This window comes from Girardinichthys multiradiatus, chromosome Y (assembly GCF_021462225.1).
Source record: "Girardinichthys multiradiatus isolate DD_20200921_A chromosome Y, DD_fGirMul_XY1, whole genome shotgun sequence".
Lineage (NCBI taxonomy): Eukaryota > Metazoa > Chordata > Actinopteri > Cyprinodontiformes > Goodeidae > Girardinichthys > Girardinichthys multiradiatus.
Genome location: NC_061818.1, coordinates 35,483,068 through 35,508,223, shown reverse-complemented (window position 1 = coordinate 35,508,223; position 25,156 = coordinate 35,483,068). Strand labels below are relative to the sequence as shown.

The window sequence follows — 25,156 nt, the reverse complement described above, 5'->3', positions numbered from 1 at the left end:
AGATAGATAGATAGATAGATAGATAGATAGATAGATAGATAGATAGATAGATAGATAGATAGATAGATAGATAGATAGATAGATAGATAGATAGATAGATAGATAGATAGATAGATAGATAGATAGATAGATAGATAGATAGATAGATAGATACAGGTCCTTCTCAAAAAATTAGCATATTGTGATAAAGTTAATTATTTTCTATAATGTAATGATGAAAATTTAACATTCATATATTTTAGATTCATTGCACACTAACTGAAATATTTCAGGTCTTTTATTGTCTTAATACGGATGATTTTGGCATACAGCTCATGAAAACCCAAAATTCCTATCTCACAAAATTAGCATATCATTAAAAGGGTCTCTAAACGAGCTATGAACCTAATCATCTGAATCAACGAGTTAACTCTAAACACCTGCAAAAGATTCCTGAGGCCTTTAAAACTCTCAGCCTGGTTCATCACTCAAAACCCCAATCATGGGTAAGACTGCCGACCTGACTGCTGTCCAGAAGGCCATTATTGACACCATCAAGCAAGAGGGTAAGACACAGAAAGAAATTTCTGAACGAATAGGATGTTCCCAGAGTGCTGTATCAAGGCACCTCAGTGGGAAGTCTGTGGGAAGGAAAATGTGTGGCAGAAAACGCTGCACAACGAGAAGAGGTGACCGGACCTTGAGGAAGATTGTGGAGAAGGGCCGATTCCAGACCTTGGGGGACCTGCGGAAGCAGTGGACTGAGTCTGGAGTAGAAACATCCAGAGCCACCGTGCACAGGCGTGTGCAGGAAATGGGCTACAGGTGCTGCATTCCCCAGACCTGGGCTACAGAGAAGCAGCACTGGACTGTTGCTCAGTGGTCCAAAGTACTTTTTTCGGATGAAAGCAAATTCTGCATGTCATTCGGAAATCAAGGTGCCAGAATCTGGAGGAAGACTGGGGAGAAGGAAATGCCAAAATGCCAGAAGTCCAGTATCAAGTACCCACAGTCAGTGATGGTCTGGGGTGCCGTGTCAGCTGCTGGTGTTGGTCCACTGTGTTTTATCAAGGGCAGGGTCAATGCAGCTAGCTATCAGGAGATTTTGGAGCACTTCATGCTTCCATCTGCTGAAAAGCTTTATGGAGATGAAGATTTCATTTTTCAGCACGACCTGGCACCTGCTCACAGTGGCAAAACCACTGGTAAATGGTTTACTGACCATGGTATCACTGTGCTCAATTGGCCTGCCAACTCTCCTGACCTGAACCCCATAGAGAATCTGTGGGATATTGTGAAGAGAACGTTGAGAGACTCAAGACCCAACACTCTGGATGAGCTAAAGGCCGCTATCGAAGCATCCTGGGCCTCCATAAGACCTCAGCAGTGCCACAGGCTGATTGCCTCCATGCCACGCCGCATTGAAGCAGTCATTTCTGCAAAAGGATTCCCGACCAAGTATTGAGTGCATAACTGTACATGATTATTTGAAGGTTGACGTTTTTTGTATTAAAAACACTTTTTTTTTAATTGGTCGGATGAAATATGCTAATTTTGTGAGATAGAAATTTTGAGTTTTCATGAGCTGTATGCCAAAATCATCCATATTAAGACAATAAAAGACCTGAAATATTTCAGTTAGTGTGCAATTAATCTAAAATATATGAATGTTAAATTTTCATCATTACATTATAGAAAATAATTAACTTTATCACAATATGCTAATTTTTTGAGAAGGACCTGTACATTAGAAAATGTATTAATGAGAGTTTTGACTGTTATAACAAAGAGCAGGATTCCGATTGTTGAGATGATGAGTTCAAACATAGGTCATTTAGCCATAAATTTGTTTTTGACGTGGTACCATAATTCTCTGTACCAGGTTTGACAAACAAAGCTGTAATTCCATTCAAAGAGGGGCCAATCAGTGTCTGGAAACCACTCAATGATATGTGAGCTGATAAGGTGCAAGACACCTTCTTGCATGAAAGAAACAAAGCTTGTTCTCACTCTTCCATGTATTGCAGAGGGTTCTACACAGACAGGACAACAACAACTTTGAGTTTTATGATAGTTATTCAAAATGTCCTGATATTTCAACACACTCTAAAAAGGTTCCCAGTGCCTTTTAAAAGAAAAACAGGCCCAAAGCATGAAAGATCCTCCACAGTAATTAACTGTGGAAATGTGGGACTTTTCCAAGCCAACCTCACTTGGAATATTTGCTCCTGAACAGCTGAATCTTAAGTCTCATCTGACTAAAGCACACATTTCCAGTCAAAGTCCCAGCAATGTTTATTAAATTGCACATGTTTATGTTTGTGGTAGTAGTATAGAAAAGGCTTTGTCCTGGAATACTTCCCAAACAACAGGTTAGCATGAAGATTACATGTAATCGTTTTTACCATCTTTCTGGTATTCAGGCATTGCCTTTTTGGGTAACTCTCAGTCTGGGGCTCGGGCTTAGAAATGTGCTCCAAGTCCAGCCTGAGGCATCAACATCTATTGTGTTATCAGTCATTTTTTGTCATGTTAGAACCATCTGTGTTCAGTCCCCTGTTTATTAATCCTTTTCCCTCAGCTCCTCTGTTCAGAGTCTCACCCAGCTTTCCAGAATCCTGCATTCCACTAATTAATCATGCCTGGTTTTCATGTCACTCATCCACCTTTCCAGTACTTCAAAAGTCAGTCTGGTAGTCAGTGGAAGCTGTTGACATCAGGTAAAAGGTGATGTCAGCCATTAAAAAAAGCGGTTGTTCATAACAAAGCAACTAGTGTTTAATGCCTAGAAAACATGGAACAGTGGTCAACCTTACCACGAGTGGCCCATCAACCAAAGATAGAAACCTGGTATCTGCAGAAATGAACAGATGACTCTGCAGTAATTTGGAGTATCAGAGATGGACAAGAGTCTGAGTTTCAAAACGCTGGTGGACCACTTTATGGCAAGGTGAGAATAATCTCTTCTTGAACATGAGTAAAACAATACTGTTGTGCAACAGCACTGTTGCCTTGCAGCAAGAAGGTCCTAGGTTCGACTCCCGGCCAGGGGTCTTTCTGCATGGAGTTTGCATGTTCTCCCCGTGCATGTGTTGGTTCTCTCCGGGTACTCCGGCTTCCTCCCACAGTACAAAGACATGCCTGTTAGGTTAATTGGTCTCTCTAAATTGCCCTTAGGTGTGTGAATGAGTGTGCATGGTTGTTTGTGTGTTAACCTCCGATGGATTGGCGACCTGTCCAGGGTGAACCCTGCCTCCAGCCCATTGACTGCTGGAGATAGGCACCAGCTTCCCTGAGACCCACTATGGAAGAAGCGGTAGAAAATGACTCACTATTTCTATTGTGGGAGAAGACGTGGAGGAATGTAAACATCACCTGGACAACAGACTGGAAAACGTCTTGAGGGGTCTTCAGCTGTGCTGCAAGATGCTTCAGATAATATGTTGTGGAGAGAGCAATCTCTTCTGCCATCCTCTATAGGGGTAGCAGCACCAGAGACAGAGACTAAAAAAAGGTTAACAAGTTGATGAAGAAGGTTGGTTCTGTTCTTGGAACTGCTCTAGAGCTTCTGGAAATGTGCAACAAACGAGGCTTCATAAAATGAAGAAAATGAGGGACAACACTGAACTTCTTCTTCATGAGACTGTGATCCATAAATAGAGTGTCTTCAGTTAAAGGATTCTTCTAAACCCCTGTAATACAGACCACTACAGAAGATCCATTCTGCCCTCAGCCATCACCATCTACAACAGCTCTTTGAAGAAACTTGGGTAGTTTTAGTTAACTTAATTTAATTTCTCTTTGGGATTAATACAGAATTTTTGAATTGAATTGAATTTATATGAGCTGAATTCAATTGGTGTAATAATATCACGAATTCCAGAAGTGGCTTCTGAGTGTAACTAATAGTGGGGCAGATGTTGTCTCTGACACCACACCCATATTTACTGGGAAGTCTGGGAAGCTTCATTTAAACACCTCCTTAATATTGCAAATAGGCTAAGGATTACTAAAATATTAAAACAAAATTCTGAAAACACACAGTGACTAGTTGTGAATAAAGAAAATATCAAATCTATTATATAAATGCATGTTTTGTTATACTTTGTTTTGTTTTGCTTGTTATTCTGAGGAATTCATTTATGTGTCAGTCGCTTTTCAATTGACAGCATTGCCAATGCTGTCCTCAATCTGTCCTGTGTAATTGTATTTCTGAAAAATGTCTTGATTCATATGAGTTTGGAAAAGCATCATTCAAACTCTGCAGTAAGGATCAGAAAGAGGAGCTCAAACAATGACATCATATTATAAGTCAGTGTTTTCATATATAAGTGAGAGCTCCGTTTGCAGCCAAGATTTCTTCACCATTCATTGAATATGCATCAACTGCCTTCCCCAGTTCTAACCCTTGAGTATTTAGGAAATACTCACTCTCAAGCAACACAGCTCTTTTTGAATCGTTTTGGATGTACCATTGAAGACCTTAGTTTTCTTTAGATCAGGGGTTTTCTACTCCAGTCCTCGAGTCCCATTGTCCAACCTTTTTAGAAAGCATCCCTGCTCCAACCCACATGCAATGGAAGGCTAGATTACTTTCTTGGCATATAAGCAAGTTCTGCAAAGGCCTGATCATTAGCCATTCGTTTGATTAAGGTGTGTAGGAGCAGGGACCAAACGTTGCATGGACAGAGGCACAAGAGGACTGGAGTTGCAGACCTCTGCTCTAGATGTTCCCCCATGGTACACTTGGACAGATGCCATAAAGTCCACCAAGCCTAGAAAAAGACACCAGGGTTATCGGATGACTGGGACTGGTCCTGTACTCTAAGAGCCAGTTTGAATGCTCCACTAAACTTTATGCATTCAGTCAGCTTTGACAGAATATGTCGGTTTTTGTCCGCTTCCTTATTGAGATTCCAGACACTTATAATACATGGTAGCACTTGTCAAGCTCTGTTGTAATATTACCGTGCACAGTGTAAATAGGGCTTGCTTGACTCACTTGTTCGGAAAAGTGCTTTATAACGCTCACACCTGTGGTTCAGATACCACCAGTGTATACACTGGATCAGAACTGCAGATGCAGAAAGCAGAAGATCGTGTTCCCTATGGAACAACCACATAGCCATGTCTTCTTCATATACCATGTCCATGAAAATGTCCAGTTACAGAATCTTCCCTCTGGCTGGGTGTGTTCCAACTACAGCAGGATCGTACTTCTCAGCCTCCCCGGGAAGGCCTATGCCAGGGTGTTGGAGAGGAGAGTCCGGTCAATTTGCCATTAAACTAAGAGTAACTTACCAAACACCGTATTTTCAGCTAAAAATACTCAAAACAGTACACAAGCTTACAAAACATAAACGTTAAATTGCAAACCAAGTAAATGAATATTAATCTTTTTGGGGGGAACTATTTTTTAGGTAAATGTTTTTTTTCTTAAGGGTGCAGCCCCACCTGCCCATATGAGCCGACCGCACCTGATGAATTTTGCTCTAAAACCCTGAAGGAGAATGCCCGGTCATCAGTTTGTGACCTTAAGCTTAACAACACTTGTTTTATGCTGCAGAACAATGATAGGAAGCACATCAGCAAGTCCAGACTCGAGCTGAGAGGATTCATGCTTGAAAACACTCCAATGTGGCAGAATTAAAGCAATTCTGCAAAGAAGAGTGGGTTAAAGTTTCTTCCCATTGGTGCGAAACAGTCATTACCAGTTATCCAAAATGGTTGATGGCAGTTTTTACCACCAGGGAGGCACAACCAGTTATTAGATTTAGGAGGTAATTACCTTTTCACATATGGCCAAGATGGTTTAACATCGTTTTTAACTCCATAAATGAAATCACCTTGTTAACACTGTTACTTGGATTGTCTTGGTCTGGAGTACCCGGTGAGAACCCACGCCTCCCACAGTACAAAGACATGCCTGTTAGGTTAATTGGTCAATCTAAATTGCCCTTAGATGTATGAATGAGTGTGTGTTTGGTTGTTTGTGTGTTGCCCTGCGATGGACTGGCGACCTGTCCAGGGTGGACCCCGCCTCTCGCCCATAGACTGCTGGAGATAGGCACCAGCTTCCCCGCGACCCACTATGGAATAAGCGGTAGAAAATTACTGACTGACTGACTGACTGTCTTGGTCTGATATCAGAAGCAGGAAACCTGTGAGTAGTTTAATTCAAAGTGAGAATTATTATTTTGAAGATAAGGACACTATTGAATTGTTACTCCATATTATCTGTAAAGGGGACACACACATCACATCAGCAAACATCTGCCCCAGACTATCCAGACCTTTCTTGGCATTGTGCTATTTCCATCACATTATGTTTTCCCGATAGAAGATAGCTATTTTCAATGTTGCTGGAGCCTCTCTGATTTTGATCTGGATATTATGCAAACCAAAACAACTAACATGTCTAATTTTAAAGCTGACATTCCTTTTTATTTCTTCATTGATCTCTTTCCCGTGATCCATGAAACCCATATGGTGAGTCAAAACCTCAGAGTCTCGGCTTCTTGAGTTCATCTCCTCACATTCGTCATCGGTTTTGACACAAACAGGTGTGGATGTATGGGTAGGGAACTGGGATAGCTATGGAAACCTGCTTGGGATTTGTTTGTGTCGACTGGGTGTACTGATCGGAAAAACTGGCAATCCTCCAGATGACTCATTTTGTGTTTCTTTCAACTAATGATGGATGCAATAAAACACTTTACACAGCATCATCACTGTCGCAACAGGAAAAAAGAATTAGATTTGATCTTGAGGAAAATTTCCTATATTTTCCTGGAAACTTGTGAGCTCCTCAGCTCCATCTCCAAGAAGGGGAAAATAGAGGGTACGTGTACATGTCTGCACTGGTTTCAGCTCCATATCTCCTCCTATGTTCCCCTGTTTGAAATGGAGCCCCACCTACACCTGACATTCTTCTATAAGTAACCACCATTTCCTCGCAAAGCAGCTGCTGGACGCCTTGTGCACCGGAAAACATCTAGAACAAAGAGCTTGACAAACACAGCAAAACCTCAAGACCTTGTCTACAGGCTTTCAAAGAAAAAAGAACAGGTAAGTAAGGATTTTATTTAATATGAGCTGTGTGGGGAAACAACTTTATAAAATCTTTTGGGATTATATTGTAGTTATTGACAAGGATCTGAGACAAATATGAGATTCATCTTTTCTATTTCTTCTCCTCTGATCTGAAAGTTTATCATCCAGGTTGGGCTACATTTGCCTTAAATGTGCAAAACTAAATAAATAAGTAAATGAGAATTTTTCCTGCCTTGATTTAAATGTATTTAATTTCTTGCGCCAAACTTTAACAGGGCTGTTGATTCTGCTTTATTTCTGACTGGATTTGAATAATCTCCTTTTAATCTAAATACTTACTAGTTAAGGTCATTTAATGTTTGTGTCTTTTAAATTACTTACAAAAAATTAAATACTAAAATATATTTTAATATTTAGACAAAAGTGCCCAATTCAACCGATTCAAACGATTTCACTTGTAACACGGGTACCAACATTCAGATTAAATTCGTAGATAGGATCTTAAATTTAAACTCTTATGTTGGATGTTGTGAGGGAGTGGTTCGGTCATTCCAGGGTGGAGATTGAAGATCTCAAGCCTGTCTGGGCATGAGTTTGATTTGAAAATGTAGCCCCTAACCACAGTTTCTGTAAAGACATGCACAATAATTTGTGTTTGTCTGAGGGAGTGTTTCCAGCTACAGCTTTAACAAACACTTACAGATTAACTGTAACAAGGAGATAACAAAATAAGATTGATGTCTTTTATTTAAATTGCTTCAAAGGAAAAAGACAGCAAAATGTCTTTAATCCTGAAGTAAGTAAAATGTTTAATATTCTAAATAAAAAAAGTAAAAGTAACATTATGTATGGTTTTTTTGTAGAATGGGATCGTCAGGAGTTCAGATGGTATGTGTGGCCCTTGGGGTCATGGGGCTGATTGGGGCCATTGTCTGTTGCGCCCTCCCTCTCTGGAAAGTGTCAGCTTTCATAGGAAACAACATCTTGACCGCACAGGTAACCATATATTGTGATTCAGAGACAATCAAAATATATTTTATTGTTGAAATGATCAGAATAGTTATGTTTTATTAGCTTGTATGTTTTATTACTCAACAATTATTGTATGTGCAGTATTACTGAAAGGTCTAAGCAGCAGAACTGTCAGGTATTTAAACATTATCAGAACGTTTTTATAAGCTTAATATCCATTTTTGAGGAATCATAGTTCTCAAAGTCATTGAATCTCTTAGATTTTAATAGAATGAGGAAAAAACGTTGTTTGGAAATTTTTTTCTTCCATTCTTCACAAAATAAAAAATCTGACTGATTTAGGTGAAAATGGTTTCCCTGTTTTAGGTCAGTTTGCATTAGCTTCATTATTTATTTCAATGAATACTATAATAATTCGAGATAATTTGTTATCAGATTTTGAATTGACTTTAAACTGCATGACTTAGGTCAAACGTATCGGCTATCCTTCCACAAGCTTTTAAAAATAGTCGACCGGGATTTTGGTCCATTCCTCCTTACAGAACCGGTGTAACTGGGTCAGATCTGTAGCCCACTTTCCTCACAAACACCTTTTCAGGTCTGCCTACTAAATGTCTATGGGATTGGCATCAGGGCTTTGTGATGGCCACTCCATAACATTGACTCTGTTGTGCTTAAGCCACTTTCTATCATATTTGGCTGTTTGCTTGTCATTGTCCATTTGGAAGATCCATTTGATGCCCACCTTTAACTTCCTGTCTTGGTATGTTACTTCAACATTACCACACAATGTTCTTTCCTCACGATGCTTTCTTCTTTGTGAAGTTCACCAGTCCCCCCATTGCAAAACATGCACAGAGCATGACACTGCCACCCCCGTACTTCACAGTTAGGATGGTGTTCTGTGCTTTGCAAGCATCCCACTTTCCTCCAAATGTATCAAAAGTCATTAGTCGGACACTTAAACTTTAGCTTTATCAGACCACAGGACATATCTGTGTGCATCTATGAACTGTAATCTGGCTTTTCATGGTGTGAATGGCTTCCTCCTCTCTGAGTGGCCTTTCAGTTCTTGCTGGTAAAGAATTAGTTTCTCTGTGGAGATTCGTCTTACCAGCCTTTGCTCTGAGATTGATGCAAACATTTCACACCAATTTGTGGAGGAGTTGCTTTAAAATACTTCAAAGGTGTGTCTCCCTTTATTCTAAATATCGTGAATTAACCAATCAGAAACCCACAAAGTCATGACATTATAATCTAGGCTTTCCTAAAGTGTTTAAATCAGGGACATACAAGGAATTTGTTTTGGCATGGATAGTATTATTAGTATTATTAGTTTACATAAACTTTCAATTTTAAAGAAAATTCAAAAACATTTTCCGCCAAAAAATCTCGCATTATTCTGGCATTTAGTAAATAGAAATGAAATAGTTTTTTCCGTCTGATTTAATTTCAGGCAGTGAGAAAAAAAATTATGTCTATAGTGTTTGTAAATCTCTGTTTCTGTGTCTCTGGGTGAGTAGGACTACCAAGATGGTCTTTGGATGCAATGTGTGAAGCAAAGCACTGGACAGCAGCAGTGCAAAGTGTATGACTCCTTGCTGGAGTTATCCTCTGACCTGCAGGCCGCCCGAGCCATGACCATCATCAGCTGCATGCTCTGCGGGCTCAGCCTCCTCGTCCTGTTCTGCGGTGCCGATTTCACCACATGTGTGCAGAACGAAGACGCCAAGCCCAAACTCAGCCTGGTGGCAGGGGTGGGACTGCTGCTGGCCGGCCTCCTGGTGATCATCCCGGTCAGCTGGTCGGCAAATATTACTGTAAGAGACTTCAACAACCCCTTGTTGCCGAATTCCCAGAAGAGAGAGATGGGAGCGTGCATCTACATCGGCTGGGCAGCTGGTGTGCTGTTGATTCTGGCTGGAGGTCTGCTCTGCTGCTTCAGCAGGCCCAAATCAGGGAGTTCTGGTGGAACCGCCAAGTACTACAGCAACAGTGCTTCAGCTCCAAACAAAAACTACGTGTAGAGGCTTTAAGAAACAGACTGGTGTCCAATAGATAGTTAGACAAGGGGATTGAGTTGGTAAAAACTGGGAAGATGACACCAGAGATTGCTTTAAAAGCAACATGTAAATACTTTATGCTAATAACAACTGGGTCCAATTATTACTTCCATATTTTTAACTGTTGGTGCTGGAAGGCGTATACTCTGTATATTTTTATTTCCAACATTTTTTGACCTGTTCATTTGTTTTTTTCATTTTGGCAGAACTGTTAAATTCCCTGTATTTTTCTTGAAGTGGCACTTCAAATTTGACTTTAAAAATACATTGAACGCAGGAAAGAAATATTAACATGCAGAAAGTGACTCTGTAAGCAGGAAAATTAGACATCACAGTGATCTTTAGATGCAATGTGGCCAGATAACAACCGCCCTAACAATACTTATGTTTACTTATTTTATCCTGTGTTTCTATCATTTCTGTCAGGATTTCATCATTTTTGTTCAGAAGGCTGCCAATGTAATCTCTAACCAGATGTACCTCAGAGAACGATTTTATGATTGTATTTTTCAGATACTCCTCAGCTTCTGCATTATTACCTTTTATTGATAAAACATTTATTCTACTTGCTTTGTTCTGTTTCTCTTTTGTACAATGATCACCAGAGATTATTAAAACGTGGGCAGAAAAAGGTATGCTTGGAAAAAGGAATAAAATCTATCTAAAACACAGAAGACCGGATTTCCAAAAAATTAGCATATTTTAAAATAAAGAATTAAAAAAATTAACAAAAAATAAATTCAAGCTAGATAGGGGTTATGATACCATTATCTTACTTCTAATTAATACTTAACAATAATACTAAACTTAATACTAATACTAAACAATAATATCTAAACGGTAATAAAACACTGATTTAACCTTTTGGGTCTGTACTGAAAGCAGTTTGCTAAGTGGAAGTGCAGAGTGATGAAATAATACATAAAACGTATTCACACCGCTTTAAGATTTGTACATTTTGTCACGTTGCAACCCCAGACTTTAAAGTACTTTATTTGCTTTTCATTTTTTAAATATAAAATTAACCAGCTGTCTAAAGAAGAAATTCAATTAATAAATTGTGTTTAATTTAATCTTAGCATAAACCCAGCATTAAAATGTAATAATTTATTGATAATAAACTCCACTTTTATGAGATATTTTACTCCCCCTGCTTTTGTTAAGCAGGTCCTTCAGGTCATTGGTGATCCAAGGTTTGTTATTGGGGAAGCATCTCACGGTTCTGGTGGGGATGATGTTATCCACACAGAAGTTTATATAGTCGGTTACACACTCAGTCATGGCATTGATGTCCTCTCCATGTGGCTGGCACAGTGCGTCCCAGTCTGTAGCCTCAAAGCAACCTTGCAGAGCTTCTTCAGCTTCCTGTGACCATTTTCTCACAGTCCTCTTTATTACAGGTTGCCTCTGAACAAGAGGCTTATATTTTGAGCAGAGATAAAAAAGATTGTGATCTGATTTACCTAGAAGAGGTCTTGCTGAAGAGATGTATGAGTCCTTGACATTTACATAAAACTAATTCCACGTTTTGTTTTCTCTGGTAGAGCAGCTGACAAACTGTTGAAACGTTGGAAGTGTAGCAGAGAGTGAAGCATGTTTAGATGGCCCAGTCAAAGGCCACTCTAAACAAATAAGATTTTAATCTTGATTTAAAGCAATTTAGGGTTTCACCCTTTTATAGCTGTCTGGAAGTTTATTTCAGATCAGTGGAGCATAAGAACTAAAAGCTGCTTCTCCATGTTTGGTTCTGGTTCTGCAGAGTAGATTTGAGCGAGATGACCTGAGAGGTCTGGGTGGTTGATACACTGACAACAAGTCTGTAATGTATTTTGGTGCTAAGCCATTCAGTGATTTATAGACTAACAGAAGTATTTTAAAGTCTATTATCTGAGCTACAGGGAGCCAGTGTAAGGACTTTAGAACCGGGCTGATGTGCTCCACTTTCTTAGTTCTAGTGAGGACGTGGGCAGCAGCGTTCTGGATCAACTGCAACTGTCTGATCCACTTTTTAGGCAGACATGTGAAGACATCATTGCAGTAATCAATTCTACTAAAGATGAACGCATGAATTAGTTTTTCCAGGTCCTGCTGAGGCCGACCTTGTTGCTGTCTTCATGTTCCTCTGAAGGTTCAGGTCTGAGTCCATCACGACACCCAGGTTTCGAGCCTGATTGGTGGTTTTTAGCTATACTAACTGAAGCTGTGTGCTAACTTTTAAACGCTCTTCCTTTGGTCCAAAAAAAAAAATTGGAACAATTTGTTCAAGGTTGTAAGGTGTGACCCTTAGGGAAAAAATTATTTTTTTATAGAAAATTACTCAAGTTTGAACAATGTAGGAAACTCAAATGATTGTTAACAACAGCAGAGGGTTTGCTTTTTTATTTTGAGAAATACAACATCTTTCTGTCCTTTTGCACTTAGTTGGACACAAATGCCCGGTTCGCAGCCTTGTGTGAAGGTGCTGGGATGAAGATCAGCTCCTCCAAGTCAGAGGCCATGGTTCTCGACCGGAAAAGGGTGGCTTGTCCTCTTCAGGTTGGAGGGGAGTTCCTGCCTCAAGTGGAGGAGTTTAAGTATCTCGGGGTCTTGTTCACGAGTGAGGGAAGAATGGAGCGGGAGATCGACAGACGGATCGGTGCGGCTGCCACAGTAATGAGGACGCTGTGCCGGTCCGTTGTGGTGAAGAGAGAGCTGAGCCGAAAAGCGAAGCTCTCGATTTACCGGTCGGTCTACGTTCCTACCCTCACCTATGGCCATGAACTTTGGGTCATGACCGAAAGAACGAGATCCCGGATACAAGCGGCGGAAATGAGCTTCCTCCGTAGGTGGCCGGGCACTCCCTTAGAGATAGGGTGAGGAGCTCGGCCATCCGGGAGGGGCTTGGAGTAGAGCCGCTGCTCCTCCATATCGAGAGGAGCCAGTTGAAGTGGCTCGGGCATCTATACCGGATGCCTCCTGGACGCCTTCCATGGGAGGTGTTCCAGGCACGTCCCACCGGGAGGAGGCCCAGGGGACGGCCCAGGACACGCTGGAGGGACTATGCCTCTCGGCTGGCCTGGGAACGCCTTGGGCTCCCCACAGAGGAGCTGGAGGAGGTGTCTGGGGAGAGGGACGTCTGGGCGTCTCTGCTGAGTCTGCTGCCCCCGCGACCCGGTCCCAGTGCATGCCTGGGTTCTCTCCGGGTACTCCCACAGTCCAAAAACATGACTGTTAGGTTAATTGGTCTCTCTAAATTGCTCTTAGGTGTGAATGAGTGTGTGCATGGTTGTTTTTTCTTGCGTGTCTCTGTGTTTTATGTACGTATATTTCTATACAAATATTCTGAAATAAAACAAACTTGCAATGGATGCTCCCTCTTCTTTCCCTGCCTGTAGGCCCTAGGGAAGGGACATTCTAGGACCACTGGGGTTTCTCAGTGACTGAACCAGAACATAGGTCATTGGTTCAGGCTAGGATTTTCAAACAACAGCAGGTTGTAATGTTGATTTTTCCTTAATCCTTAATGGGATATTTCCAATTACTCAAGATGAAAAAAATGAAATAAAAACTGAATTTGAAAAGCAAAAATTTAACATAACATAAAAAAAGATGTAAAAAAAAAAACACTAAAACAAAAATAAAATACCTAAAAACTGCACCAAGTGATTTGATTTTATGTTTGTGTTTTAAAGAATAGGATCATCGGCAGGGCAGATTATATGTCTGGCCCTCACAGTCACTGGACAGGTTGGGGTCAATCCAGCATGGTACCACTATGCTCACTGGACCAGTGTTTGGTACATTTGGAGGTGTGGGCAGGTGCCTAGTCCAGCAGGAAAATTAAATCAGCATCTCCAGCAGAAGGAAGCGTGAAGTGCTCTACAATGTCCTGTTTTAGATGGCTGCATTAACTGCAGACTTCAGAAGACCCAGTGGACCAAAACCAGCTGATGACATGGTACCCCAAATCATCACTGAATGTGGAAACCTCACATTGGACCTAAAGCAGCTTGGAATCGTTGCCTCTCCACTTCTCCTCCAGACTCTGGGTCCTTAATTTCCTAATTTACTTTCATCGTAAAAGAGGACTTTGGACCACTGAGAAACTGTCCCATCCTATTTCCCCTCAGCCCAGGTGAGACACGTCTGATGCTTTCTGTGGTCCAGGAAGGGCTAGCACTGGGAAGGTCCATGTCCTGGATACAACACAGGTTTTCTCTTTAGTCTCTAGGGGTGAATGCAAACCTTTCTAACGTCTTCCTTGCTTTAGAGTTTTGCTAAATAACGTGAGCAAGCAGGTTTTATTGTCCTTACAACCTGAAAAGGGAATAGAACTCATAGTTTCTGCTGAATTTAACGTTTTCAGTCAAATACTAACTTCTTCTTAATCTGAAGGCAAAGAAGAAAATCTGCTAACTCCAGAAACTATGAAATATTTGTTTTTTAAAAGGGTCATAAAGATCTATTTGCTCAACAGCACCATTATTTTGAGGGGGATTTGGTGGCCTCTATAGGGCCATAAAAACCAGAAAATTATATTGTTTATAATAATTAATTCATGTGGACTTAAGTGAGAAAAGGATGTGAAATTGTTTTGATGTCAGCTTTATGTTTGGGTTTTATTAGCCGTATAAAAAAAAATAAAAAAAAAATGAACAGAAATAAGTGCCTGAAATAAATCAATCTGTGGGTGATGAACCTATATAATACATGAGTTTTATTTTTATTTATTTAATTACTAAATAAAATAATCTTTTCAGTAATCATTCATTGAGAAGACCCTGAACTTTGAAAGCACGGGTTTATTTTATTTGGTAGGAAGAGTTCATATTTGTGGGTCATTTTAACTCACAACTGTTACTTTTCTATTTGTAATGTAAGAAGAAATCACAAAGAGTTAAACGGAAAAAACACTGGAAAATACAGAAAACATTTATTTTTAAACACATATATTAAAATATAAATCAAAAATTGTTTCCACAGACAGAAAACAAAACAAATTCAAGCTTCAGGCTAAAACAACATTTTATAACATCTGCTGTTTTAATCTTCCCCTTTAATTCACAACCAAAGGTTAACACCACATTTGTTCTTGTCTTTTTTGGCTCAATTTTTTAACTATTTACTTTTTATTCTTGTTTATGTTTTTCCTTCTCTAAATTTTCAGAATTGCTATCCTTTAATCTTTGGTCTCCAGCTCTCTCACACGCTTGGTCAGCTCCTGTAAAGCTGCTTTCAGGTCCTGCACCTCCTTCCTTAGAGAATGGACCTCCTGAGAAACAAACAGGAAGTGAGCGTCATGATATTAAAGTGCAGCGTTGAACATAAATGGTCCAATTCAGCACCATGAATCCCAAATATTTTCTCACCCCGCTGCTCTCTGGTTGGCTCCCTGCAGAAGCAGTCGTGGTCTTCAGGAGGCTCTTGTGGACTTTGAATTCCTTGGCCTTGGTGGTGGCTACAAACCCATCCTTTAGGGAGATCAGAATGGGCGGAGCGTCTTTCCCAGCAAACCACTCGTCAGCTTCAACCGAGGGCTCAGGGCCGATGGTGTCTGGGTACAGGTCTTCCTGGAACAGATCCGACTACGAAGCAGGAGGAGGAAACGATGAGCTAATCGCAACACAACCTTCAGAGGTGTGTTTTGCTGTGTTGAAAAACTCACCTTGCGTGGTACTGTCATCACTATAGGTTCACATTTCCTCTCATGGAGTTTGTAGAACCTAAAGACAGAAAGATTTGGATAAATGTTCCCTATTATAGCTAAAAATATGAACAAAATGACACATTTCTGCACCTGTGTTAAAAGTTCTTGCATGAAAACAGTAATTTGGTTTTATTTTATGCCGTAAAGTCCGAATAAATTGGAGCAATTTTGCTAAACTTAACATAAATATATTCCTAACTGGAAACCTCTCCACCTAACTTTACAAATATGGTTCTGCTGGTGGCACCAGAGGAAACTGTGTGACTTTATTCCCTCCAGGAACAGTTTAGGAAAAAAGGGTGATGGTTGTGATGAAATTTCTGTCTGGGTTAATCAGCTTATGATCCGAGCAGCGTTGGTTACCTTGCGATTTCGCACTTGTTGACCTCCAGGCCTCTCTTGGGCATGTATCCCATCCCCTTCTGGCTCTCCTTGCTGCTGTACATGGACAGGTAGTGGACGTAAGGAGCCTCATCTGTCACTTCGAAGTAACGGATACTGCTGTCTCCCTATTAGCCGGGCATCACAGAAAAAGTTAAACTGTTTGTGTCTGTGTTGGTGAGAATCCCAGACGGTTTCCCAATTTGAACCCTACCTTGCCACAGAGGTAGACGATTCCAGTGTCTGGGTCAAAAAACGGCAGGAGGACGCCGCTGCTTGTGTCCAGCTCCTGCAGGGTCAGCGCCTCCCCAAAGTTGGTCTATGAAAAGACCAGATCACATATAGAATAATTACTGCTTTCATAATAACCAGAAGAATGCCTTATATAGAGTAGACAGACTAATGGTAAATAAGGGATTTATTTAATTGTTGCTTCTGTGGTTTCTTGCAGAGAAAACACCCTGTGTGCTGTAATCTGGCTGCTGTGAAACAGTTGAGTAATTATGTTCAGTGCTTTCTTTTAACAAATAATACAACTCTGAAGCCTCTGGAACTCTAGAAAGTGGGATTTTGTTCATAGTTTTGAATCATCTCTAATTTTGATGTTTATCTTTCATTGACCCAGACGTTATATGCAGGTTCTCCACCCCACAAAAAAACACCTCAGTGGTTTGGTGGACAAAGCTGCTCAAAGGTTATTAGTCATTTTAGTTAGTTTTTCATTGAGCCAGACATTCTTGTGGCTTTTTTAAGGTCGCCTTTCTGTTGCTTTCCACACATTCCCAGTTCAGATCCTAATTTCTTTCACAGAAATGCTGGTTGCTCAGGTACAAGGAACTTAAAAGCGAAGGGAGAAATTAGAGTTTAAAAAAATTTAAATTTAAATTTAAATCTTTGGGTATTTTTGTTTGCCACAAACTCACAGGTTTTTCTACTTTCTTTAGCTGAATCAACAAGAAAAATTCCCCAAGCTTTTGGAGTTTGACAGACAGAAAATAGTGTTTTAAACATTGACAGGGTGATTCCCAAAGAAAATTTGACAAACGGGAGATGATCAGATGGAGGATGATGCATCTCTCAGGTCCTGTGTCAGGTCTTTGTCCTGCTGCCCCGAGATTAGAGACTAGATGCAAAATAAAAAATTTTTAAAAATGCTGTCAAAATGCCTGGAGATCCTTTAATTAAGACCTTAAAAGATTACAGGAATGTTTGGCTCAATGGAAGAAAAGCATTAAACTGACTCCTTTTAAACAGCTTCAGTGACAAAACTACTGAGATATAAAGCAACAAACACATCCCAAATGTTCCACTAGTAGTTTTAGCATTAACTTTCATGTTACAAACTGCTTTATTATTATTTTTTTTATTTTTATTATCACTGATGCTTGGGTTGAGCTGTAAAGTTTTCACTTTAAAAAGGATCTGCCTTCACTCACCGGATCCCACAGCGCCACCTGCCGCTCGCTCATGCGACTGAAGCCGGTGCTCAGGATCTTCCCGTCGGACACGAACACGGCTCTCACAGGCCTGGAGCCTTCGTGAGGTTTCTCCTTCTCCTGTAGGAGGCGCAGTAAAGCAACGTTTCACACATGAAGATTGTAACAATTTCTGATGCAAATGTTACAAAACTTATTTACAGTTAGTGAATATGATAAATTTGCAAAACATCGATTATATCTTTTTTTTTTAATCTTATTTCCCAGATTTCTTTTTCATGTTAAAGTATTTTATATCTTATCTTCTGGCCTGTGACTTCTATATAAGTTAAAAACCTTTATTATTTCTTAATTTTGCCCTAGTTTTTTTTTTTTTTTTTAAAGTATTTTGTTTGTAAAGTCCATTAAATTAAAATCTCTTACCCTTTACAGTGCAATGTGTTAAAAAGCGATTTGAGAATTGATGGTTGTAGCGAAGGAGCCTTATAACATTATTAAAATATAAGCAAACACAATATTTAATACCAACTATTTCCTAAGTAAATAATTAATTTAGGAACAACCAGGAGATTATTATTTTATTTTATTTTTGCAATTTTACCCAGTTTTCTCTTATTTTAAGCCTTAATTTGGAAATTCTTTTATATTAAAATCACCTCCATAAGAGTGCAGAATTATAGAAGCAATTCCAATTTATAACAACTATTTATTTACAAATTGATAAGCTAAGAACAATCAGAAGATTATTATTATTATTATTTGACATGTTTGGAGGTTTGGCCCAAAGGGAAAACTTACAAAGAGCACGGTGCCTTCCCGTGGTTCCAGCACTCTTAGCTTCTTGTCTTTGCAGGAGGTGAGGATCCTGGAGCCGTCGCTGTTCCAGCAGGCGCTGTAGATGAGGTCAGGGTGCACGTCGTCGATCCTCACGACTGCCCCTCCCTGGGCCACGTTCCACAGGATTATCACGTTGTCAGAACCTGCACGGGACAAACAGGTTCAGGTTTTCTGAGCAGTGAAATGTTTTAAGTTTCAGCTCTGCTTGTCATAAAACACGGGCTGAAGTTGGTGCGGTGATAGAGAACAGGAAGGAGGTCTAATGTGCAAAAAAGTGATAAATAAATTGGTTCTGCATTAAAAAAAAGCTGCTAAGTGGAAGTTAAATGTGATAAAGTAACATTTGTGGTGACAAATTAAAGATTCAAGTTGCAATATGCTGGCTAACTTGATGAGATGAAGTGTCCGATAACTTCCTGTTTGCATTGCAGCATAACATACATAACATTCACCTCTATCTGGTTCCTGAAAACAACAGTTCCCTAACACATCATTTAAAACTCCGTGGTTACCTGCACTCAGCAGCACGTTGTGGGCGGTGGGGTGCCAGTTCAGGATGCCGACACGCTTAGAGTGGCCGTCCAGTTTGACAACAGGCTCTGTAAGCGGTGAGGTCAGCCCACCGTCTGGGATCTCCCAAATCTAATCACAAAAGGCCACATTTGATGAACATGAAACATTTAGGAGCATGTTGAAGGATGTAGGAGTTTCTAAAGCCCCACCATGACACTGCAGTCCTCAGATCCACTGGCAATGATGTTGTCATTGTGAGGACAGAACTCGATGTCCAGAACCGGACCTGTGTGGCCACAGACGGTGGGGTAGGACATGTCGATACGTCCCGTCTGCAGACAGTAACATCAAGGAGATTTAAGGTCAATAAAAAACAGCACTTTACTGTGATGAGAGGTGTAGAAAACGATTAGGAAACTGCAGGTCAGCTGAAAGATTCCTCAGCGTTCCCTTCAATTGCTTCTAATGTCTGGTAACCAGGTTAAAGAGCAGTTTAGGGCCAAAAAGGGAAAAGTCTCAAGCTTTTGGACAGCTAAAATACACTTACTGACAACAGTAGTGAAACAACCACAGGGAATTGTTCTGTTTGGTTGTAATTTGGTGCAAATGCAGACCAGTGATGGGTATGTAAATGAATCAGTTTGTGAGGAGTCAGGAGTGGAGCAACAGTAATACAGGCAGTTGCAGGAGCATCTGACCGTCAGTCGAATCAGTAAGGGAACACCAGCAGACACAGAGGTGCATCAGAGCCATGTTTCAGGTTGCATTAGTACAGGTGGTTAGAAATGCTTGACATGTGGGGTGCGCTCTTTGCAACATGGTGCAAGATGACACATATCTAGGTGTCCTCATATACTAGGACATCTGTATACACCCCAACTGCAGGGTCACTGCACAATACAGCCACCTGGTCCCATACAAACCCACAATGAAACCCCAATCAAGCTCTCTCAGGTGCTGCTAACACTGTCTGATACATCTATGGAGACCTTCATTCGCTGTTCTGACTGAAGTGAGAAATCTAGATAGTTTCATGTGTTTTATGTGTTTTTTGTAAAATACACACCCTGAGGAGGATTTTTTGGCTTTGGAATGGAAAAAGCAAATCCGATCAAAGTTTCATTAAAATAGCAGTAAATCTATATTGCTGTATTGCAAAATTACATTTTTATTCAGTTCCATTCTAGGATAACTATTTCGCCAAGGTGTAACGAAATGACTTTCCTTAAAGATGTGAGGCTCTTCAAATGACCTCAAATTCTCATATTTTAGTCGACTAAATTTACTGTGAATTTAGTTTTACGTTTTAACTACCAAAAAAATGCTTTGTGAACTTTTTAAAAAGGAGATTAAGCTGTAGTGTTTGCTAGAAGTGTGATGAAGCTATCTGAAACTGAAAAGGCCGCAGTTTAGTCTGAAACAAATCATTTTAAGTTCATTTCATGAGAATAAAAGGGACAATTAGCATTTTTAATTACATTTAAGTCTTTTTCAAGGAGGACTTTCCTTTGTATGATCAACTTAAGTTGCCAGTTAAATGCCAGTTTCCGTGTTCAATGAGTTCAGTGATTTTGACCCTCATTCAGTCCACAGAGAGTTGCTGTTTTTACAGCCATACAGAGAAATTCAGAGCAGAAGCTACAAAGCAACTAAAATACTTAAAACGTGAAGGCAGAGCAACTGTGTAGAGGCAACATCCGGTCTCTGCACTGACATAACAACAAACTCCTAATATGGTGAAAACTCAACAGCAGAGCAAGTGACGTCAAGAAAGACTGAAAAGACGGCTTCAAACTTCCTTTTTCAGTCGGCTGCATGATGGTGACGGCCAAATTCAAATTAGAAAGCGCAAGCGTGGCGTTGCAGATAAAAAGAACTTGCATCATAGTGGTCGACAGGTTTACAAACTGAGCAGTGCAGCAAGTTGAAAAAGTAAAGCAGAGGATGTGTTTTCTATATGTGGCCCACCTTGTTGAGGGGCAGCACCATGAAGGCTCCCCCACCGCTCGCGTCCACAATCATGGAAACAAACTTAGGGTTCACGGAGCAGAAGTTGCTGTCCCAGGTCATCGTGGAGATCCGGATGTCATCGTAACACTGGTCGGCCTTCACGGCCTGCCCGAAGACGTGACGGAACTTACTGGCTCTCACAACTTTCCTGGACATGGTGAACTGGGCAGGAAGCAATGAAAAAAGTGTTTATTGGTTAAACACAACATGAGAAACTGATCTATTTGAAATGCATGGTATTGGTGGTCAATCTAAGAATGCATTATATTTCTGTTCTTTATTCATGCAGTCTAACTTCAGCAACTTGAAGCAAACTAACTGGTACAAAGCTGACTGCACTGCAGGAAAACTAGAGAAAAGGGGAAGCAAAAGCTTTCTCAACTGCTTCCTCTTGTCCGTCTGTCACTGTTGCCTTTTCTCTCTTTAATTCGTGCCCTGCTGAAGTATTTCTGCAGGCTGACACAACCATACAAGGAAATATATAAAATATAAGACCAGGACGTGATTCTATGATTGGTCTGAGATTCACATCTTGTGAGCCTAAAAAGGTAAAACAGTAGGCAGAGCGACAGTTACACCACATCCTTGAAGAGAGAGAAACAAGACTACTAACTTTTCCTTTGTCCGCTTTCTCATTCAAACTCGCACATTTTTGTCCCCCAACCCCACCCCTCCATCAATACATACCTGAAATAAATATCTTCAGGACAAAGCTGAAATACTTGTCAGGATAAATGCTCGACATTTACTTCAAATCATCCAAAATTTGACCAGAATCTTCCGCATCCTAAACAAGTTCTGCATCATTTACAGTAAAGCCTGTTCAAAAATTACAGTACATAGGTTTTGTTTTACCTCCATTTGTAGATTTTACTTCCTGAAATCTGCAGCCGCGCCTAAGCTCAGCACAGCGTACAACAGTTTTGCTGCATGTGCATCACAAGACATCTGAGGCATCCCTGCATCTAATTTAATAAGGCCTTCTGCAAAACTAGCTGTAATTTTATCAGGAGTCCAAATGCAGTTCAATAACCCGTCCCTGGCACTGTGTCCCCTGCTGTGACGGGCAGCAAATCCCCAATGTGAAGCAAGAGAAACCCAGACCATGTGGCATATGAGGAAGAAAGATCTTTAATTTAAATCAGTAACCTTCTGTCACTAAATGATGTCTTCAGAGATTTTAGCAACTGAGGAGTTGCTGCATGAGTGATGCTGCGGGCTTACCTGGGAGTCGTGTGGGGGAAGAGTCGGCTCAAGAAGTTTCAGCGGTGCACTCTGCCACCAGAGTGAGGGCTCGGAGGAGACGGTAGGTTAAAGTACATCACAAAGTGACATGAAGGAAGTGAGAATTTCAAATGAAGGTGGAAGTGGGAGGTGGCTCCTGTGACATTTCAGGGTTTAAAAATCTGCAGATGGCAACAGAAAAAAACATGCAAACATCAGGAGATTGTTTGCAAGATTATAAACAGATAAAAAGGACGTTAAAATAAAGAGTTTGGTTGTGTGAACATGCTGAATTATATTGTGTCGAAGCTTATTTGAAGAAAACTGAGTCAAAATTCAAATTTTTGGCAGTTTCCTGTTCTGGGGCATATAGGTTTGTGTTAAGACAATGCCAGGATGGAAAGACATAAGTAATCTTGGATGAGACATAATAGTTAATAATAGTTTTTAATTTGAGGCATAAATAAAGATTTTTCACATATGGAAAACAGTTAAGATGAATCTTCCCAGCAGTAGACTTTCCTGCAGATTCACCCAAAGATCATACCGTTTATCGCTCAAAGAAACAAGCGAAGCCCAAAAGCTTTGTCTAAAACTCTACAGGCCTCAGTTAGCACAAGGACAGCTCAAAAAAGTAGAAATGGGTCAATATTTTTGTGTGTTGTTTCAGAAAGTGAAACTCATATAATAAATTTATTACATGTATAGTAAAACAATTCACAACTTTATTTCTAGTAATTTTGATAACTTTGGCCTACAGATAATGAAAACCCAAAATTATGTGTCTCAAAAATGTGGCTATTCTGAAAAAGTTAAATACTGCATTCCTAGAAAGTTGAGTGGAAGGAAAAAGTGTGATAGGAAATATCTATGTGTGCTATGAGTTTGTTGGCACAACATGCTATAGTGAAGTTATTGACCATTTTATACTTATTTTAATGGTAAAGAAAATGACAAAAAAAACTATCTAAGTACATTTTCTTAAAGTAAGAGTTGTAGTATGATCAAGATGAGGTGATCTACAGGTCCTTCTCAAAATATTAGCATATTGTGATAAAGTTCATTATTTTCCATAATGTAATGATGAAAATTTAACATTCATATATTTTAGATTCATTGCACACTAACTGAAATATTTCAGGTCTTTTATTGTCTTAATACGGATGATTTTGGCATACAGCTCATGAAAACCCAAAATTCCTATCTCACAAAATTAGCATATTTCATCCGACCAATAAAAGAAAAGTGTTTTTAATACAAAAAACGTCAACCTTCAAATAATCATGTACAGTTATGCACTCAATACTTGGTCGGGAATCCTTTGGCAGAAATGACTGCTTCAATGCAGCGTGGCATGGAGGCAATCAGCCTGTGACACTGCTGAGGTCTTATGGAGGCCCAGGATGCTTCGATAGCGGCCTTTAGCTCATCCAGAGTGTTGGGTCTTGAGTCTCTCAACGTTCTCTTCACAATATCCCACAGATTCTCTATGGGGTTCAGGTCAGGAGAGTTGGCAGGCCAATTGAGCACAGTGATACCATGGTCAGTAAACCATTTACCAGTGGTTTTGGCACTGTGAGCAGGTGCCAGGTCGTGCTGAAAAATGAAATCTTCATCTCCATAAAGCTTTTCAGCAGATGGAAGCATGAAGTGCTCCAAAATCTCCTGATAGCTAGCTGCATTGACCCTGCCCTTGATAAAACACAGTGGACCAACACCAGCAGCTGACACGGCACCCCAGACCATCACTGACTGTGGGTACTTGACACTGGACTTCTGTCATTTTGGCATTTCCTTCTCCCCAGTCTTCCTCCAGACTCTGGCACCTTGATTTCCGAATGACATGCAGAATTTGCTTTCATTCGAAAAAAGTACTTTGGACCACTGAACAACAGTCCAGTGCTGCTTCTCTGTAGCCCAGGTCAGGCGCTTCTGCCGCTGTTTCTGGTTCAAAAGTGGCTTGTCCTGGGGAATGTGGCACCTGTAGCCCATTTCCTGCATACGCCTGGCTCTGGATGTTTCTACTCCAGACTCAGTCCACTGCTTCCGCAGGTCCCCCAAGGTCTGGAATCGGCCCTTCTCCACAATCTTCCTCAGGATCCGGTCACCTCTTCTCGTTGTGCAGCGTTTTCTGCCACACTTTTTCCTTCCCACAGACTTCCCACTGAGGTGCCTTGATACAGCACTCTGGGAACAGCCTATTCGTTCAGAAATTTCTTTCTGTGTCTTACCCTCTTGCTTGAGGGTGTCAATAGTGGCCTTCTGGACAACAGTCAGGTCGGCAGTCTTACCCATGATTGGGGTTTTGAGTGATGAACCAGGCTGGGAGTTTTAAAGGCCTCAGGAATCTTTTGCAGGTGTTTAGAGTTAACTCGTTGATTCAGATGATTAGGTTCATAGCTCGTTTAGAGACCCTTTTAATGATATGCTAATTTTGTGAGATAGGAATTTTGGGTTTTCATGAGCTGTATGCCAAAATCATCCGTATTAAGACAATAAAAGACCTGAAATATTTCAGTTAGTGTGCAATGAATCTAAAATATATGAATGTTAAATTTTCATCATGACATTATGGAAAATAATGAACTTTATCACAATATGCTAATATTTTGAGAAGGACCTGTATGTGTGCTATGAGTTTGTTGGCACTACAACATGCTATAGTGAAGTTATTGACCATTTTATGCATATTTTACTGAATATTTGGCTATTTAGGGTATAGTCTTTGGGAAATTCCAATTTTTTTTAAGTATTAATTTCCAATCCAAGAAATGTAGTATGAAAAACGTGACATCACATACACATACAATGATTTTAATGACAATACACCTCTCCTTGGCGACTTTATTGAATATTTCTCCATCATATTTTTCTGGTGTTGCAATTTGCAGACGGTCCCTGCGCATTAGAGGAGCAGCGATCTTTGCATAGAGGCCAATGCAAGTCTCCCACCGCTGTGTGAGGCTCGTTTTGAGGAAAATACGATTGATGCTCACTGTCTG

General features: G+C 40.3%; 2 protein-coding genes across 2 annotated transcripts; one reads left to right on the top strand and one right to left on the bottom strand.

The window, feature by feature from the left end:
* The first annotated feature begins 6,909 nt into the window (after window positions 1-6,909).
* Window positions 6,910-10,632, top strand: LOC124864039 (claudin-4-like). Its single transcript, XM_047358644.1, has 3 exons — window positions 6,910-7,047; window positions 7,896-8,028; window positions 9,528-10,632. The coding sequence occupies exons 2-3, from the start codon at window positions 7,897-7,899 to the stop codon at window positions 10,029-10,031; spliced, it is 636 nt and encodes a 211-aa protein (XP_047214600.1). The 5' UTR covers window positions 6,910-7,047; window position 7,896; the 3' UTR covers window positions 10,032-10,632.
* A 4,325-nt stretch (window positions 10,633-14,957) lies between these two features.
* On the bottom strand, window positions 14,958-22,263 carry LOC124863841 (coronin-1A-like). Its single transcript, XM_047358356.1, has 11 exons — window positions 22,155-22,263; window positions 20,889-21,092; window positions 19,130-19,252; window positions 18,920-19,049; window positions 18,369-18,550; window positions 17,571-17,690; window positions 16,349-16,453; window positions 16,117-16,262; window positions 15,712-15,769; window positions 15,416-15,631; window positions 14,958-15,318 (listed from the first exon to the last, which is right to left on the bottom strand). Exons 2-11 carry the CDS (start codon window positions 21,084-21,086, stop codon window positions 15,226-15,228), a joined length of 1,371 nt encoding a protein of 456 aa, XP_047214312.1. The 5' UTR covers window positions 21,087-21,092; window positions 22,155-22,263; the 3' UTR covers window positions 14,958-15,225.
* Between the last annotated feature and the right edge of the window lie 2,893 nt (window positions 22,264-25,156).

What these genes read in the sequence shown, in the direction of transcription:
- LOC124863841 (XM_047358356.1), bottom strand. Translation starts at nt 21,086, where the DNA reads ATGTCCAGGAAAGTTGTGAGAGCCAGTAAGTTCCGTCACGTCTTCGGG. An exon ending in TCGTCTACCTCTGTGGCAAG is followed by an intron (nt 16,263 to 16,348) that starts GTAGGGTTCAAA and finishes CCCGGCTAATAG; the next exon opens with GGAGACAGCAGTATCCGTTA. An exon ending in GCCAACCAGAGAGCAGCGGG is followed by an intron (nt 15,319 to 15,415) that starts GTGAGAAAATAT and finishes TTTGTTTCTCAG; the next exon opens with GAGGTCCATTCTCTAAGGAA.
- LOC124864039 (XM_047358644.1), top strand. Translation starts at nt 7,897, where the DNA reads ATGGGATCGTCAGGAGTTCAGATGGTATGTGTGGCCCTTGGGGTCATG. An exon ending in ACAACATCTTGACCGCACAG is followed by an intron (nt 8,029 to 9,527) that starts GTAACCATATAT and finishes CTGGGTGAGTAG; the next exon opens with GACTACCAAGATGGTCTTTG.